Genomic DNA, 16,665 nt, shown 5'->3' with positions numbered 1-16,665 from the left:
CTCCTCCTCGTCCACGGGGCGTGGCAAGCCGTGGACACTCCCCCTCCTGCTCCCTCCCTCTGCATGGAGCCCAGCACCTGCCCTGCTGGCTGCCCTGAGCTGCGCCTGGGACAGCCTGGTGGCTTCACAATCCTTCAGGTAGTGGTGACAGGCAGGCCGGCTGGGAGGAGCTGCAGGCGCAAAGCAGGGCTTTAGGTCCGCTGTGTCCTCCCTCCACTATCACACACACACACATGCCCCACCCATCCCCAGCCCAGGCCTCGCCTCTGTCCACAGAGTAACCATCCTGACCTGGTAAAGGCACCACCCTCTCGACTGCCCTCCTCCAGAGCTCCCACCTCAGGGGTGCACCCCCCCAACTCCCTGGACTCAGGTCCTAGGAGTCTTCCCTCTTCCTCATCCCAACCCACCCCTATATCGCCAGCTGCGGCCTCGCTGTCACTCTACATCCTGCATCTCTTATCCCCCATGGTCTCTCATGGCCTGGCCAACCTCACAGCTTCCAGGCCCGCTGCTCTGCCTCCACCCTGGTCCACACAGCAACAGAGGGGATTTCCTTTTTTAAAAATATTTTTTTTATTGATTTCAGAGAGGAAAAGAGAGGGAGAGAGAGAAACATCAACGATGAGAGAGAATCATGGATCGGCTGCCTCCTGCCCGCCAACGCTCTATCCACTGAGCCACACCGGCCAGGGCCACATGGTGGGTTTTCATCCAGTGCTTATGTCTGCGGCACCCGAGAGGCGCTGCCGAGGACAGTTGGGGGGCCTGCCTGTGCAGAGCTCCTCCCGGAGTCAGAGACAAGAGCGGAGACAGGATGGAAAGGGTGAAAGGGACAAGTCAGACACAGAGGGAAGGTTGCTAGTCTTCGACGGCCGGCCAGCGCCCCCGCCCTCAGGGGATCCTGGAAATGCGAAGCAGCATACTCTGGTGGGCTTCAGGGGGGGGCGGCGGGAGCTGCTTGTTGGCCACCTGTTCCAGGATGTTCAGGATGGGGCTGTGGGTCTCCTGGCACAGATCGGCCCCCAGGACAGCCTCCACCCGCCCACGCCACGCAGCCAGTCGCGGCCGGCTCTCAAACACGTCCTGGCCGAGAGCCACCACCTGAGGGGACATGGATGGGAATGTGGGTGAGATACCGAGGTCCCAATGCCAGGAGGCCTGGCACAGGCGTCAGTCAGGGTCCTTTTCCAACCTCCATGTGAGCGGGGCCCGGGGCAGAGCGCCCGCCGCAGGCCCTGGGAGCACCAGCACGGCCCAGACTCAGTGGCTGCGCGGGGACCTATGCACGAGGAGGTCATGGGTTTGATTCCCGGTCAAGGGCACAGGCCCGGGTTGTGGGCTCGATCCCCAGTGTGGGGCATGTAGGAAGCAGCCAATCAATGAATCTCTCTCTCCATTGATGTTTCTCTCTCTCTCCCCCTCTGCCTTCCTCTCTGAAATCAATAAAAATATATTAAAAATAATAAAAATAAATAAATTAAATTAAATTTTTTAAAAAGCACCAGGAGGAAACCCCGCCCAGGATGGAAGCAGCAGGTCGCAGGTCGCGGCTCCAGCACCAGTTCAGCCAGAAGGGCTCTGTGCTGCTGGGCGGAGCCCTGGCGCCCTCCAGGCCTCAGCGCTGCGGTAAGAGGGCGCTGCCCGCAGGTGCCGCTCACCAGGCAAGCTCGTACCTGCATCAGCTCCTCCAGGGCCATGAGGTCCGCCAGCGTCACCCGCTGGCTGGTGAGGAAGGCCTTGTCCCCCAGGAACTGGTCCTCCAGGAGCTGCAGCGCCCGGTCCACGGCGGCCCTATTGCGCTTCACCTTTTCCTCAGGCACTTGAACCCCAATGAGCGGTGCCAGCACCTGACACGGGCAAAGTGTAGGCTCAGTCTGTGGCCCCCTGACAGGCAACGCCCCCCCCCCCCCCCCCGGACGGCGCTCCTCACCTTGGTCCACAGGCACACCCCGAAGGTGCCCCGGATGAAGTCCGCGTGCCAGCCCAGGTACTCGTGGACTCGCGCGCGGGCCTGCAGGTCGGGGGGGTACCAGTGGTCCGCCGTCTGGTACTTACAGCTCAGGTAGATCAGGATAGCCACGCTGGGGACGGGCGCAGGGCGGGGGCTGTGAAGACCCTGGCTCCTGGCCTTCATCCCCAGCTGCCCCCCACCCCCACCCCGTGGGGCCCTGGGGCTTGTCTGCATTTGACGGCCGGCCTCCCCTCCCACCCCTGCTCCCCGGGCACTGCCTCCTCGCTCTCCCCTGACTGTACCCTCCTGAGTCTCCTTTCTTCTCGGTCTTGGGCACTAACCCTTGGCCAGACCTTCTGTTCTGTACTTCAAGAACCTCATCTCAGCCCTGGCCTGTTTGGCTCAGTGGATAGAGCATCGGCCTGCAGACTGAAGGGTCCTGGGTTCGATTCCCAGGTTGCCGGCTTGCTCTCCAGTAGGGGGTATGCAGGAGGCAGCCAATCAATGATTCTCTCATCATTGATGTTTCTCTTTCCCTTTCCCTTCCTCTCTGAAATCAATATAAATATATATATTTTAATTTTTTTATTGATTTTTTACAGAGAGGAAGGGAGAGGGATACAGAGTTAGAAACATCGATGAGAGAGAAACATCGATCAGCTGCCTCTTGCACACTCCCTACTGGGGATGTGCCCGCAACCAAGGTACATGCCCTTGGCCGGAATCGAACCTGGGACCCTTCAGTCTGCAGGCCGACGCTCTATCCACTGAGCCAAACCGGCCAGGGCTTAATATATTTTTTAAAAAGAGGAAGAGAGAGAGGTGCAGGGATGCGCTGTGTCACCCTGGGAGCCCCGGTCACCCCAGCCATCTGCTCTCATTGCACCGTTCGTTCACCCTGGCCCTCGGTGCTGTGCGGGGTCTGGAGGGCCTGCAGGGGGAGAGCGGGGGCCCGCGGGCTGGGGGCTCCGGAGGCGGGTGGAAGGAGAGTACCTTTGGTGTAAGACAAAGTCGCCGTCCTTGAGGACGGGCACCTTCTGCGGGCTGTTGGCTGGTAAGAACCCCTTGCTGACGTGCTGCCCTGCGGAGAAAGGGGTCAGAAAAGGCCTGCACCGCCTGGCTGGCGGGCTCCGTGGTTGAGCACCGACCCAGGAACCAGGAGGTCAGGCACATGAGGGTTGCAGGCTCGATCCTCAGTGTGGGGCCTGCAGGAGGCAGCTGATCCCACCCTCCTCGCCCTCCTCCAACCAGAGCCCCCTGCCAGGCTGGGAACAGCAGGGGCTGGGGGGGAGGGGGAGTGTCACTGGGCCTTCTGCCCCACTCCCAGGCGGGACCCCTGCCCTGCCACCTTCGGAGTGACGGGGGGCTGTGCTGGGTGCAGCCAGGTGAGGAGAAGTTACTTAGGACTGGGGTGAGCAAAGGGAGGGGTGCCTCAGCTCTTCCCGCCGCTTACTTCCCCCCACAGTGGGACAGTCCCCCCAAGGTCTAAGGGCTTTGTGAACTGAAAGGCGTGCTGTTTAGGGCGGTGACTCTGAAGATCCAGCTTTCCACCCATCGGAGCCGAATATCACAGCCTTTCAGAGAAGGCCTGTGACCTGCCCACGGCCACACAGCACAGAGGAGACGACAGTGGGTGCACCGGCCGTGGACACCCGGGAAGCAGCCTGGGCCCACCTTTGAGCAGCTCCACGGTGCGCAGCTCGAAGGGGATGCCGTTCTTCTTGGCGAAGATGTAGACGGCGCGGCAGGGCTGGGACAGCAGGTCCAGGTAGAGCTCCAGGCCCATGGCGACAGGGAAGGCAGCCCTGGAAGGTAGGCAATGGTGGCAGGAGCCAGGCCACTCCGAAGAAATAGGAGCCCGCGCTCCGCCTCTCTGTGGGGCGCGTCCCACCCGGTCGAATGCCCAACTCCATCCTGCCCCCGCCCCGCCCCCCCACCCCCGCCCCGCTCCCCCACCCCCCGCCCCGCCCCTGTCTGGTTAAGTTCCATCGAAACATTTTTTTTTTTTTTTTTTTGCTGTGAGATTGATTTGCTCAGACTTCGACCCGGGTCCCAGGCCACACCCAGCTGCGAACGCTGCGGGTCGGGTTAGGCCTCAGCTCGGACGCCTGCATCTCTCACCAGGTCCGCGCGCACGGCCCGAAGGGGCGCGCACAGTGGGGAGGGAGAGGCGGGTGCGCCAGGAGAGGGCGCAAGGCGGGCAGGGGGCGCAGGGGATCCTTGGCAAAGGTGAGCGAAGGCGAGCTGACCTTTCTTCTCCGCTTCTTACTTTCCCCATTGACCCCTCCCTCCATCGACCCCCTCCCTCCCTCCTGCCGTCTTCCCAGAGGCCACGGGCCGGTGCGGGCAGGGCTGGGCCGGGCTGGGCACCCACCCTGAGTCCTTCAGAGGAGTCCATCCCTCTGGCCGGTGGCTCAAGCGGGCAAATCTAGGATTTCTGAACTTGGCACCCAGGGGAGACGGGTCCTTTGTGGGGGTAAATGTGGGCGTAGTGAAGGGGGCCACCGCGAATCACTGTCCTGAGCTCACCAGGCCGGCTGTCCCGAGAGAGAAAGAAGCTGATTCAAAGAGGAGTGGAGGAGAGAACCAGGTCTGAGTCCAGTTCCCCCTGGGAGTCAGCTACACCTCTCCCCCACACAAGACGACGAGGTCTCCCGGAAGCCCCTCTTTTGGCCCAATCCACTTAGCACTGAGCTTCTTTTTATTTTTGTAATATATTTTTAAAATATATTTTATAGATTTTTTACAGAGAGGAAGGGAGAGGGATAGAGAGTTAGAAACATCGATGAGAGAGAAACATCGATCAGCTGCCTCCTGCACACCCCCTACTGGGGATGTGCCCACAACCAAGGTACATGCCCTTGACCGGAATCGAACCTGGGACCTTTCAGTCCACAGGCTGACGCTCTATCCACTGAGCCAAACCAGTTAGGACTTGTAATATAATTTTATTGATTTCAGAGAGGAAAGGAGAGGGAGGGAGAGAGAGAAACATCAATGATGAGAGAGAATCACCGACCAGCTGCCTCCTCCTGCACCATCATCCATCGAGCCTGCAACCCGGGCATGTGCCCTTGACCGGAATCGAACCCGGGACCTCTATCCACTGAGCCAAACCGGCTAGGGCACATTTGCTGTTTTCTACGGTCTTGAACCTGAAACAGTCCATATGGGGGTGGCGTGTTCTAACCTCCTTCCATCATAAACCCATTCACAAGTGCAAGCACCAGGTTCTGCAGGGTGGCGCCCCTTCTGGAGGCGGAGGCCAAAGTGCCTGGAAGTTTCATTTCAGCCTGACCAAGTGATCGTTCTCAATATCTGTACTTTTTGTTTTTTAAGATGTTTTAGAGCAGCGGTTCTCAACCTTCCTAACGCCGCGACCCTTTCATACAGCTCCTCATGTTGTGACCCCCAATTTCAATACAAATTAAAGCATAGTGATTAATCACAAAAACAATATGTAATTATAGATGTGTTTTCCGGTGGTCTTAGGCGACCCCTGTGAAAGGGTCGTTCGACCCCCAAAGGGATCGCGACCCACAGGTTGAGAAACGCTGTTTTAGAGAGAGAGAGGGAGGGACAAGAAGAGCGAGAAACATCTATGGGAGAGCTGCCTCCTGCACGCCCCCTACTGAGGAATCGAGCTTGCCACACGCAACCGGGCACTGCCCCGACCGACCGGGAGGAATCCAACCATGACCCCTTGGTTCACTGCTGCGGATGCTCACCTGAACCGTGGCCAGCACGGCCAGGGACGACCCTGAGGAGGCGGTGAAGGATTAAAGAAGACAGACAAGAGAATACAGCTGGGGCCAGGCGGATCACTGCCTGGATGAGGACACAGAGCCTGAAAGCGAAGCTTTATTTCATAATCAGAGCACACAAAGCAAAGCCAGGGGAGGGGTCTCCATGCTTAGCCTTGTTCTGGCAGCACTTGCTGCACCTCCCACAGCCCCTTCGCTACCTAGGAACAAGGGAGGACATAAGGTCAGGCTTCCTTGTGCTGGCAGGGCTCTGCCCTCCAAGCCGGGACTTGCATGTGGCTCTGCCATAGGTCAGTCCGAGGCTTGACTCTAGAGCCGCTCCCTACACTCACCCAGCTGGCCACAGCGGCGGGGCTGTACGTTATTTTGCACAGAACAGGTTAAAAGCACCGCGCTCACACAGAGGTCATTGCAAACAATAACCATTAAGCCAGAGAATCCTCCTCGGGGATGCCTGCCTCCTGGCAGGCCCCTGGCAGGCCCCTGGCAGGCCCCTGGCTCAGCATTTTCTTCGCCCTCCCTTTGCCCTCAGAGCAGGCACTGCCAGGACCCATGTGCCCAGGCTGCTGGGGTGACTGACCACGCTGGTCCCAGCCCCGCCCCTGGCCCCCCACCCCGCGCGGAGCATGCTGGGGCGGGACAGAATCACCCGCCTCCGCCCGCGTCACGTGCGCGGAGCTGGCTGGAGGGAGGTGGAGGTTAGTTGACAGGTTGCCTGGCAACAGACGGCTCCGGCAACGGGCGCCCGGGCTCGCGCTGGTCCGTTACGCTCCGTTAAACTCGCCCGGGTGACCGCAGCGGCCACTGCGCCCAGGACCCCTGAGGGTGCTGGGTGGCTCTATGCCAGGCGGTGTCCGAGGCTGAAGGGAGGGGGTGGGGAGCGTAGGCAGCGCTGGGGCCTCGGAGGCGAAAAGGGGAGAGTCTGGGGGGCGGGGGGGTCTCACATGGTTTCCGATCCTGGGCAGAAGGCAAGGGTCGGGGACTCCGCATGTGCCCACTGGGCGTGTCGAGTGGCAGCAACTGTGCAGAGAACCCGAGGGGAAGAAGAGGAGGGAGGCCAGGAAGGCAGGAGAGGGGGGTGGAGACGGGAGAGAGAGAAGCGAGGAGGCCTCCCCACAGCTGAGCCATGGCCCATAAACCAGGTCACTGAGCAGACCGTGCCATCCCGTCCCCGGTTGGGAAACTTGATGTTTTCATGTACCAGATCGGGTAGGGAAGGCGAACAGGGCGGGAGGGAGAGGAAGGAGGGCATATAGGAGAAGGAGCAAAAGCTCTTTGACCTGAATCCAGAGCCCAGCCCGGAGCGGGAAGGGGCCTGAGAGGTGGCCTTCCCGGGCTGGGGGTCTGCCCACGCCCTTGCTGGGGCCTCCCGCTCCCTCTCCACTCTGAGACTTGCCTTCACCTCTGGGGTCCTTACCTCCGGGGGAAGGAGGGGAGAGAGGGTCAGATGGAGGGGGCAGTGCAAGGAGGGAGTGCCAGTGGGAGGTGAGGGAGGACACCTGGGTCTGGGGGGGCGGCCTGCAGAGAAGTGGACACTGGTTTTAAGAGCTGTCCCATGTCAGGCTGCCTGGGTGGGTGTGGAGGAGGCCCCCCTCAGCAATCCCAGTCAATGGGGAGACTTCACAGGGGACCCACTTCGTAGGGCTTGCCCACCACCCCCCTCCCGTGGTGTTCCTGCTCTGCTCACCCTTTGCCCTGGGGCGCCTGGGGTCTCGGTGGTCGTCTCCCTGTGACATAGGCGAATGGCCGCGTGCCTTTTGGGAACATGGCTGACGGGGAGGTCCCGGAGCTCCCCAGGTTTCCGGGCTCCATCCCCAGTGTGGGGCATGCAGGAGGCAGCCAATCTATGATTCTCTCTCATCATTGATGTTTCTCTCTCTCCCTTTCCTTTCAAAAAATAAAAAATAAAGGGTATGGGGCCCTTGAATGCAAGGACGTGTGACCAGAAAGCCCGGTCCCCACGGCCTGGGGCATCACCGGGGCAAAGAAGGGGCTGGAGCCACGCTGTGCAGGCCACAGCCTGCCGCTGCCACATCCCTGCCACCCCATCTGCCAAGAGGGCCAGGGCAACTTCATTGGCAGCCAGACCGGTTGCCGTCCTTTCTCCCTGGCCCTGGGTCTGACACCTGGACTTCCCACTCACTAGCTGAGTGATCTCAGGCAAGTCCTTTCAGCTTAAGTAAAACCAAGAGTACCTGTGAGTGAAACCGTATAAAAATCCAGGCACGCCCCAGCCGGTGTGGCTCAGTGGACAGAGCGTCGGCCTGCGGACCTAAGGGTCCTGGGTTCGATTCTGGCCAAGGGCACGTACCTCGGTTGCAGTCTCCTCCCCGGCCTGGGGCCCTGGTCCGGGCACTAGCAGCAGGCATGTTTCTCTCACATCGATGTTTCTCTCTGTCTCTCCCTCTCTCTCCCAGTCTCCCTAAAAAAAATCAATGGAGCCCTAGCCAGTTTGGCTCAGTGGCTAGAGCATCGGCCTTCGAACTGAAAGGTCCCAGGTTTGATTCCGGTCAAGGGCACATGCCCAGGTTGCGGGCTCGATCCCCAGTGGGGGGCATGCAGGAGGCAACCGATCAATGATTCTCATCATTGATGTTTCTATCTCCCTCTCCCTCTTCCTTCCTCTCTGAAATCAATAAACATATATTTTTTAAAAATCTATGGAAAAATATCATCGGATGAGGATTAAACAAAATAAAAACAAAATACTGGGCTGTACACCTGAAACTAATATAATAATGTATGTCAACCGTAATTTAAAAAAATAAAATATATGTTTTTTAAAGGCATTTCTGGCTCCAGAGGGAGGCGGCTGCAGGGGGAAAGGAGCCCTGGCTGGACGTCTGTGAGGGACAGTTATTCTGTCACCAACTGGGGTGGCCTTGGGACCAAGCCCCGCAGCGCGCTGGGCCGCCCCAGGTGCCTTGAATCCACCCCGGTGCTACCCTATCGCCTTCAGTGCCCTCACCTGTTTCGGCCTCAGCACTGGCCTTGGCCTCCGCATCCTTCCCGGTGGTCTGTGTGTGACAACAGGAGTCAGTGAGCTTAGGGTCAGGAAGCTGCTGGGTTATGTCACACAGTTTATAAGCATGAAGCGGGGCGTTCAGGTCCAGAGAGCAGCAGCATGCATGGCCTGAGGGCAGAGCGTGGGGAAGAGCAGGACCCCATTCACAGACGACGAGAGTCCGACCCAGGCCTTGGGCCGGAGGGCTCAGTGGTTGGAGCACCGGCCTGGGCACCAAAAGGTTGCAGGTTCGATTCCAGGTCAAGGGCACGTACCTCGGTTGAAGGTTAGATCCCCGGTTCAGGTTAGGGCGTGTGCAGAAGGCAACCAATCGATGTGTCTCTTTCACATCGATGTTTCTCTCTCTCTCTCACCCCCCCTCACCCCTTCCTACTCTCTCTAAAAAAAACAAAAACAGTCTGACCCATAAGGGGGGGGGGGGCGGGCGGGCACTGAGTCTTGAGTGAAGAGTTGGTTGCAAAAAGAGGCTGAACGGAAGACCAGGTCATTGTCAACACACAAAATAAGTCCCTTTTTTTTAAAAAAAAAAAAAAAAAAGAAGAGATTGTTTGGATTCAGAACAGAAATTAGGAATTTTACCCCCCCAAAAAATACACAAATGATCACAAACTCAAAAACAATATCCTGACATAGTTTTCTTTTTTAAAAAAAGTTTTACTTAACTGCTGGGTGCAACTTCTCCTTTAAAAATTACCTCTCCCCTTAGCTCTGGACTGAAGACTCTTTGGCTACCTTTTCATGTGACCATGATTTTGTAACGTTTCCTACAGAAAGAATCGGTCATTCTGCCACCTTTTGGTGGTCGGCGTGTCCCCAGGAGCCATGTGTGCACCCACATAAGCTCTAACTCAGTAGACCCAGGAGTGATTTCAAAGCACATGAATCTGTCCACTCGACTCGTATATGACGGGTCCCCCAATACCTTCCGCCTTAGCCACATCCCAAATGCCCACAGCCACTCCCCCGGGAGACAGAGGGAACTGGCAACAGACTGCGGGGCCTCATCCAGTTTAATACCTTGGGAGCTTGTTTGGAGGTTCCAGCAGGGGAGCGCAGCTACTCCTATACCCTTGACCGAAGACCGGTCCTCTCCTGGGGGGACGCACATGGACCAGTGAGGGAGGAGGGGGACACCGGCCTAGCCAGCCAGATCAGCCGAATCAACCCTGGTGATCAATGGGGTGACAGATGTCACAGCCAGATCGCCCTCACATCCCAATTTAATACCTTATGTGAGTTGTTTAAACACACCTGACAGCTGAAAGCCTTGCTGGGGCCCCTCCCCGGACCCAGCCGCCGCCTACGTGCCATTCACCTTGGCGTTCACCCACCTCTAATGAACTGGGGACAGGTGTCGAGGCTGCCCCTGGAGAGAGAGCTCAAGGGAAGGTAGCCTTTGAACCAGACGGGGGACCGCTGGCCTCTTAATTTTGGCTAATTTTGTGTTGGCGCCCAAGCTCCCCAGCCCACCTGCCTCCCTCCACCCCCCGCCCCTTACCCCTACTGAGCAGGAGGTCCCTGAGGCTTGCGCCCACCCCAAACTCCACTCTCCTGGGCCGGAGCGGAGTTCTCCCTGCTGAGCCCCCCACCGCCCCCACCGCCCTCTCCTGCGCGCACAGCTGGGCGAGCTGACCCCTGAGCCACAGGTGCACGTCCTAAAGGGACCAGGGGTGGGAGCAGGGCGAGCTGATCAGGCTACACGGGACTATCAGCCCCCGTGCCGGTGCCCGTACCTGCCTGGCCCGCAATGGGCTGCTGGAAACTCGCCCATGTCATTGGGGGAGGGGAGATGGGAGGGAAAACCCCAAGACTTGGAAGGAAAAAAGCCACAGTCGCAGTCGGGGAGGAGGGCAGTGGTGAGGGTGGCTCTCTTCCTGCAGCCGCACCCCCCTAGGCTGCCCCCCCCCCCAGGCTGGGGCCCCCGAGGCTGGGCCATGTTAACTTGCCGTGTGACTGGGGGAAGCCGCCTCCTTTCCCCTCCGGCCTCGGCTTCCCCCTGAGAGCAGGGCCACCAACAGCTGCCTCCCAGGGCTGTGAGGGTAACGCGGGGTCCTGTCGGGGAGGTTGCCTGAGAACCTGGGAGCGGGCACGCACGCAGGGCGCCCACACAATCCTTTCGGCCGAGGGGGGAGTAGGTTCAGACCGGGCCTGGCCTGGCCTGCGTGGGGAGGTCAGCCTGGCCTTTACTCAAAGCTGACCCTGCCTCCAGCGGAGCAGCCCCGCTCACCCCTTCAAGGCACCTCCCTCACCCTCCCACCCCCACCCCACCCCACTGGGGCCAGAGGGCTCGGCTGGCGGGTGTCCAGGGCCTGGCCCTTTGGGGAAGCCTGGAAAACTGAGGTGTTGCTGTTCGGGGCCCGCAGGCTCCAGCGGCCTGGGGCAGCCCGGTCTGCCCCCCAGGTGTTACCGGAAAGGGGACCTGGCCCTGGGCGGGTGTGCCGAGGGCGGCCAGGAGCCTGTGGGTTCCTGACTTTGTGCAAAAAAGATTTCACAACACAAGTCCAGGCAACCGTGAAGGAACATTGACCGCAGCTGGGGCCAGTGAAGCAAGGAAGGGCTCAGCGTGTAAGAAGCGATGGGAGCCCTGGCCAGTGTGGCTCAGTGGGTTGGCGGCGTCCCGGGCACAGAGAGGTCACAGGTTCAATTCCCGGTCAGGGCACATGATCAGCCTTCCCCGGTGGGGGGCATGCAGGAGGAGCCAATTGGTGGTGATGCACGCTTCCATCCATGTTTCTCTAAAAATCAGCAAACTGTTAAAAAAGAGGAAGGAAGCCACAGGAGAGCCGAGGTGGGGCTGCCCTGGCTCCCTGGGAAGTCAGAGAAAGGGGGTCTGGGGGACAGGGTTGGGGGGTGGGGTGAGCCTGGGGTGAGCCCAGGAGGAGCTGCCGCTGCCCACGGCTCCCCAGGTTGCAAGCCTCGTGGGGACCCCTAGACTTCAGGAGACGCTGGCCTGTGGGGGCCGCCGAGGGGACAGGAAAGGTGTGCTCCTGGGAGGGAGAGCGGTCGGTGGGACCATCGTGTCGAGGGTTTTAAAGGCTGGGCGGGCCTCCCTCCTGCCTCCCACTTCAGTGCGACCATGTTTGTTCCCTGCGGTGAGTCGGCCTGCGACCTCGCGGGTGTCACGCTCCTGATGCCGGCAGTATCCGTTGGAAACGTTGGCCAGCTGGCAATAGATCTGATTATTTCTACATGGAATGTGTGTAAAATTGGTTACTGCTATACCGATTGTCTTGTGCCGATGGCGGGAAATAATCCATATGCAACATCAGAAGAAAATTCATTGCCTTCAAAGAAGCTAGTGGTTCTTCAGTGAAGATCCATTGTTATTAAGTATAAATCAAAGCCATTCTGTGAAAAACTGCTTTCATGGGTGAGAAGTAGTCACTGTGCCACAGTTATTGTTCTTTCAAGCAGTCATTCATATCACCGTAATGATCTACAACTTCGCAGCACTCCCTTTAGGTACCTACGTACACCTTCCCTGCAAAAAAGTATTCAAAATAAAATAAAATAAAAACCTTAACTGGGAAGAAATGGAAAAAAGCCCATGCATTCCTGAAATAAGTGGTTCTGAATATTGCATCCGTATACCTGGAGGAGGTATCACAAAAACACTCTATGATGAAGGAAGGAGACAATATCCCAGATGCATTAGGTCTTGTGGAATCCTCCTATCTAATAAAAGAGAAAGATGGTAATTGGCCTACGACCGCTACCCTTCCCATTGGCTAATCCCCCTGTCACTCACAGAGTAGGGCCGAGATATGCAAATTAACTGGCAGCCAAGATGGCGGCCGGCAGCCAGGCAGCTGATGCGAACAGGGAGGCTTGCTTGCTTCAGTGACGGAGAACTCCAACGTTCCCCGCCTGACTTGCCGGCCTCTCAGCTGCAACTCTCAGCAACTATGTTGCAAATAAAGAAGCTAAAAAAACCCCAGAAACCTGCTTTACTCAGCGGAGCTTCAGCCAGCCGGACCGCAACATTGTATCAAATACAGGCGGTAAACAAAGGCCAGAAATCTGTTTTCAGCAGCGGAGGCCTCAGAGCTAAAGCTGGCCCAGAATAAAAAAGAAAAAAGGAAAAAAGGAGCGGTTGGGAGCTTCAGTCACCCCCAGCCTGAAAACGGCCCTCAGCCCCTCAGCCAGACTGGCCAGGCACCCCAGTGGGGACCCCCACCCTGATCCAGGACACCCTTCAGGGCAAACCAGCCGGCCCCCACCCGTGCACCAGGCCTCTATTCTATATAGTAAAAGGGTAATATGCCTCCCAGCACCGGGATCAGCGGAGCCACAAGGCCTCCCAGCACTGGGATCAGCGTGACAGGGGGCAGCGCCCCAACCCCCCCACCCCACAGGCCCTGCTCTGTGTGTGACGGGGTAGAACCATAACCTCCCCATCGGCCCTGCCCCGAGTGTGACAGTGGCGGCGCCCCAACCCCCTGATCGGCCCTGCTCTGTGTGTGACAGGGTGCAGTGCCCCAACCCCCTGATTGGCCCTGCTCTGTGGGTGATAGAGGGCGGAGCCCCAACACCCCCCCTACACACACACGGGCCCTGCTCTGTGTGTGACGGGGTAGAGCCATAACCTCCCCATCGGCCCTGCCCTGAGTGTGACTGGCGGCGCCCCAACCCCCTGATCGGCCCTGCTCTGTGGGTGATAGAGGGCGGCGCCCCAATCCCCTGATCCACCCTGCTCTGTGTGTGACAGGGTACGGAGCCCCAACTTCCCTGATGGGCCCTGCTCTGTGCATGACAGGGGGCAGCGCCCCTACTCCCTGATCCGCCCTGCTCTGTGTGTGACAGGGTGCGGTGCCCCAACTCCCCTATTGGCCCTACTCTGTGCGTGACAGGGGGGAGCTCCTCAACCCCCTGATCAGCCCTGCTCTGTGCGTGACAGGGGGAGCTCCCCAACCCCCTGATCAACCCTGCTCTGTGTGTGACATGGTACGGAGCCCCAACCCCCCTGATGGGCCCTGCTCTGTGCATGACAGGGGGCAGCGCCCCAACTCCCTGATCCGCCCTGCTCTGTGCGTGACAGGGGGCAGCGCCCCAACTCCCTGATCCGCCCTGCTCTGTGCATGACAGGGGGTGGCGCCGCAACTTCCCTATCGACCCTGCCTTGAGTGTGACATGGGGCGGTGCCCCAACTCCCCAATCGGCCCTGCTCTGAGCCCGACCAGGGGCTGCACCTAGGGATTGGGCCTGCCCTCTGCCACCCGGGAGCAGGCCTATGCCAGCAGGGCGTTATCTCCCAAGGGGTCCCAGACTGCGAGAGGGCACAGGCCGGGCTGAGGGGCCCCCTCTCCCCCCCGAGGGCACCAATTTTTGTGCACCGGGCCTCTAGTATCTTAATGAACGGCTTCAGATAATCAAACCACAAATAGCGATGACCCCACAGCGGCAGCCTTGCCGTGGAAAATGCCCAAGTTCTTGGAGACGACTCTTCGGCAGGGGTCTTCCCCCTGCACTTTTCTGATCTGTGTTCATTTTTATACCTTACGTCCCAAGACACTTATTATCAACACAACTGTTAGCTGTATAAAAGTTGAATTATCTAATGTATTAGAAAATCTGTTTTTGTGTGTGTGTGGTAGTAAGTTTATTGAATTTGTAAAGAAGGTTCTTATAGTAGAAATCAGCAAGTTTCCTATTGCATACAAACCTATTATTAAGATTTCTAACACAAGGTGTCTCCAGGAAGGGCCTCTTATTAGGAGTGCTTAGTCGTCTGTCTTGCTGTTTTTGAAAGGAGAAGTTTGGTGCTGATTTCTGTTAGCGGCTCCTTAGGACTGGTAAAATTGCCTGATTTGGCCCTGACCGGTTTGGCTGAGTGGATGGAGCATCGGCCTGCGGACTCAAGGGTCCCAGGTTCGATTCCGGTCAAGGGCATGTACCTTGGTTGCGGGCGCTTCCCCAGTAGGGGGTGTGCAAGAGGCAGCTGATCGATGTTTCTAACTCTCTATCCCTCTCCCTTCCTCTCTGTAAAAAATCAATAAAATATATTAAAAAAAAAAAATTGCCTGATTTGTTCTAATCTATATGCTATGTTGGGTCTTGCACATTCTCCAATCTTGTCTAGATGCTGTTCTTCTTCAAGGAGTTTTGCCCTATTTATTTCCATTTGTCTTTGGACTCTTATTCCTTCTTGTTTCCACCACTCTGCTCTAGGCGTCATTTCTTCACATTTCTTTTGAAGTACTTTGAATTCTTCCTCCAGCTGATCTGTATTTTCTTCAGGGCAATTTCATTTTAAAGTGCTATAAGCTCCTCCGGCTCCTGTATTAACCTTCTAGTCTCCATTCCCATTTCTACTAAGACTTGGTTTTAAAACTCTGGGCAAACTGAGCTCTTCATGGAAATTCCTTTTTGGCATGCTTAAGGGTTCCTGAAATCTGGCCATTGATTTTCCTAGATCACTCTTTTGCTTCATTACTTCCTGCAAGCTCTGTTGCAGAGAGATGGTTAAATCAATGTATTTCTTTGATTCTTCTTTCCAACCTTCAGTAAAGCCTCTGTCATAGAGAGCTTTCTGTGGGTATCAGCTAGTTCTCCTTGAAGTTGTTTCAGTTTTCTTTAGGTATCAGCTGGTTCCTAGAAAATAAATCTTCACTCTTTACAGAAAAAATGGATTAGCAAAAGATTGGTTTTGCTAAAAAAATAAATAAATTAAAAAAAAAAGGCTGGGCGTTTAGGGGGTCTCACGGGGAGGATGAGCCCGCATCCATTCGTTTCGTGCGGCTGTGCCGGAATGAGCTTCCTGCCCTTCATTCGTCTGTCCCTGGCGTGGCAAACCTCGGACTCGGTGTCCTTGGTCAGGGAAGAGGGCTCACCAGGCGGCCACACACTGCTTCACTGTCTCAGGTTCCCTATTCCACTTGCCAACAGGTTTCCCTCGAGTCTTACCACCCTCTCTCGCGGGGCGGAGGGCCAGAAGCCAGAGGGGACCCGGGCCAGGATACGGTAGTGCGTGTGGGAGGCCGGGCAGCCGGGGTGGGGCCGGGCCGGGCCAGGCGGTGAGGGGCGAGGGAGGGGTCCACCTGAGCGGGCGCTGCAAAGCCAGGGGCTCGCTCCGTCTCTGGGCCAGCGAGCCGGCCGGGTGCTCGGGCCTGCCTGCTTCCCGGGCTGGTGTCCCCCGAAGAGGCCTGGGGCCCTCCTTGCCTCCTCCTGCTTCCCGCTGCCTCTACTCTGACCGTATTGTCTCTCCAACACGTGCAGCGTGAGCCTTTCACAAACACAACGCTGGCCCACCTGACATGATCGTTCAGGCTTCACTTGAAGAAGGGAAACGCGAGGCGCTCTGGGGACCCGACTGAGTCAGGGGAGCGAAGCCAAAGCTGCAGCCGGAGGAGGAGGAGGAGGAGGAGGAGGAGGAGGAGGAGGAGGAGGAGGAGGAAGAGGAGGAGGAGGAGGAGGAGGAGCAGGAGGAGGAGGAGGCCTGGGCAGGGTGGGGCATGCGGGGCCCTCCCTCTGAAATTCAAAAAACTTAAATTCCCTTGCCCTTTTAGGTTAAAGTTCAAAGAAATAAAAAGGGCAAAATCTTAATATCAAAATATTAACATCCAAAGCATTCCCAGAGAGCCCAGCCACCTGTCGGATTCTGCAGTGTTTACATCCGCTCCCAGGCTCCACGCCCACCCCACCCAGTGGGCCCGGGGGGGCTGGGTCACTCTGGAGTGGGGTCCTTGTCCGCCTCTCAGCGTTGGAACCCGTCGCGGGCTCCACTTGTCAAAGACCCACAGTCAATAGGCTGAGGCCCATGCTGCCAGCCTCATGGCCCCGCCCACCCCGGGGACCCCTGGGGCAGCCTGCGGGCTGCGATGAACCCAGACCCAGGGCTCAGCCTCCCTGCGAACACCCCTCTTCCTGCTGCCTCCAGACCCTGCAGAGAATGCCTGGAGCTGGCAGGAGAGCTGGCAGGGAAG

At 58.0% G+C, this 16,665-nt stretch overlaps 1 protein-coding gene and 1 pseudogene across 1 annotated transcript; one reads left to right on the top strand and one right to left on the bottom strand.

Annotated features, from left to right (window-relative positions):
• Nucleotides 1–598: 598 nt before the first annotated feature.
• On the bottom strand, nucleotides 599–3,827 carry LOC118655505 (glutathione S-transferase theta-2B-like). The gene is made up of 5 exons (XM_036307383.1): nucleotides 3,629–3,827; nucleotides 2,948–3,035; nucleotides 1,934–2,084; nucleotides 1,677–1,850; nucleotides 599–1,104 (listed from the first exon to the last, which is right to left on the bottom strand). The coding sequence occupies exons 1-5, from the start codon at nucleotides 3,738–3,740 to the stop codon at nucleotides 895–897; spliced, it is 735 nt and encodes a 244-aa protein (XP_036163276.1). The 5' UTR covers nucleotides 3,741–3,827; the 3' UTR covers nucleotides 599–894.
• Nucleotides 3,828–11,808: 7,981 nt separating this feature from the next.
• LOC118655506 lies at nucleotides 11,809–14,219 on the top strand (annotated as a pseudogene).
• Nucleotides 14,220–16,665: the final 2,446 nt, after the last annotated feature.

The sequence above is a fragment of the Myotis myotis genome, unplaced genomic scaffold, assembly GCF_014108235.1.
Source record: "Myotis myotis isolate mMyoMyo1 unplaced genomic scaffold, mMyoMyo1.p scaffold_m19_p_47, whole genome shotgun sequence".
NCBI lineage: Eukaryota > Metazoa > Chordata > Mammalia > Chiroptera > Vespertilionidae > Myotis > Myotis myotis.
Note: the sequence above shows the minus strand (reverse complement) of the source record. Positions and strands in the feature narration are given on the sequence as shown.

Bases quoted from the DNA above. Each gene is read 5' to 3' on its own strand.
- LOC118655505 (XM_036307383.1), bottom strand. From the start codon at position 3,740: ATGGGCCTGGAGCTCTACCTGGACCTGCTGTCCCAGCCCTGCCGCGCC. The intron at 3,036-3,628 runs GTGGGCCCAGGC...CTTTCTCCGCAG, and splicing joins CACCGTGGAGCTGCTCAAAG to GGCAGCACGTCAGCAAGGGG. The intron at 1,105-1,676 runs GTACGAGCTTGC...ATGTCCCCTCAG, and splicing joins CCCTGGAGGAGCTGATGCAG to GTGGTGGCTCTCGGCCAGGA.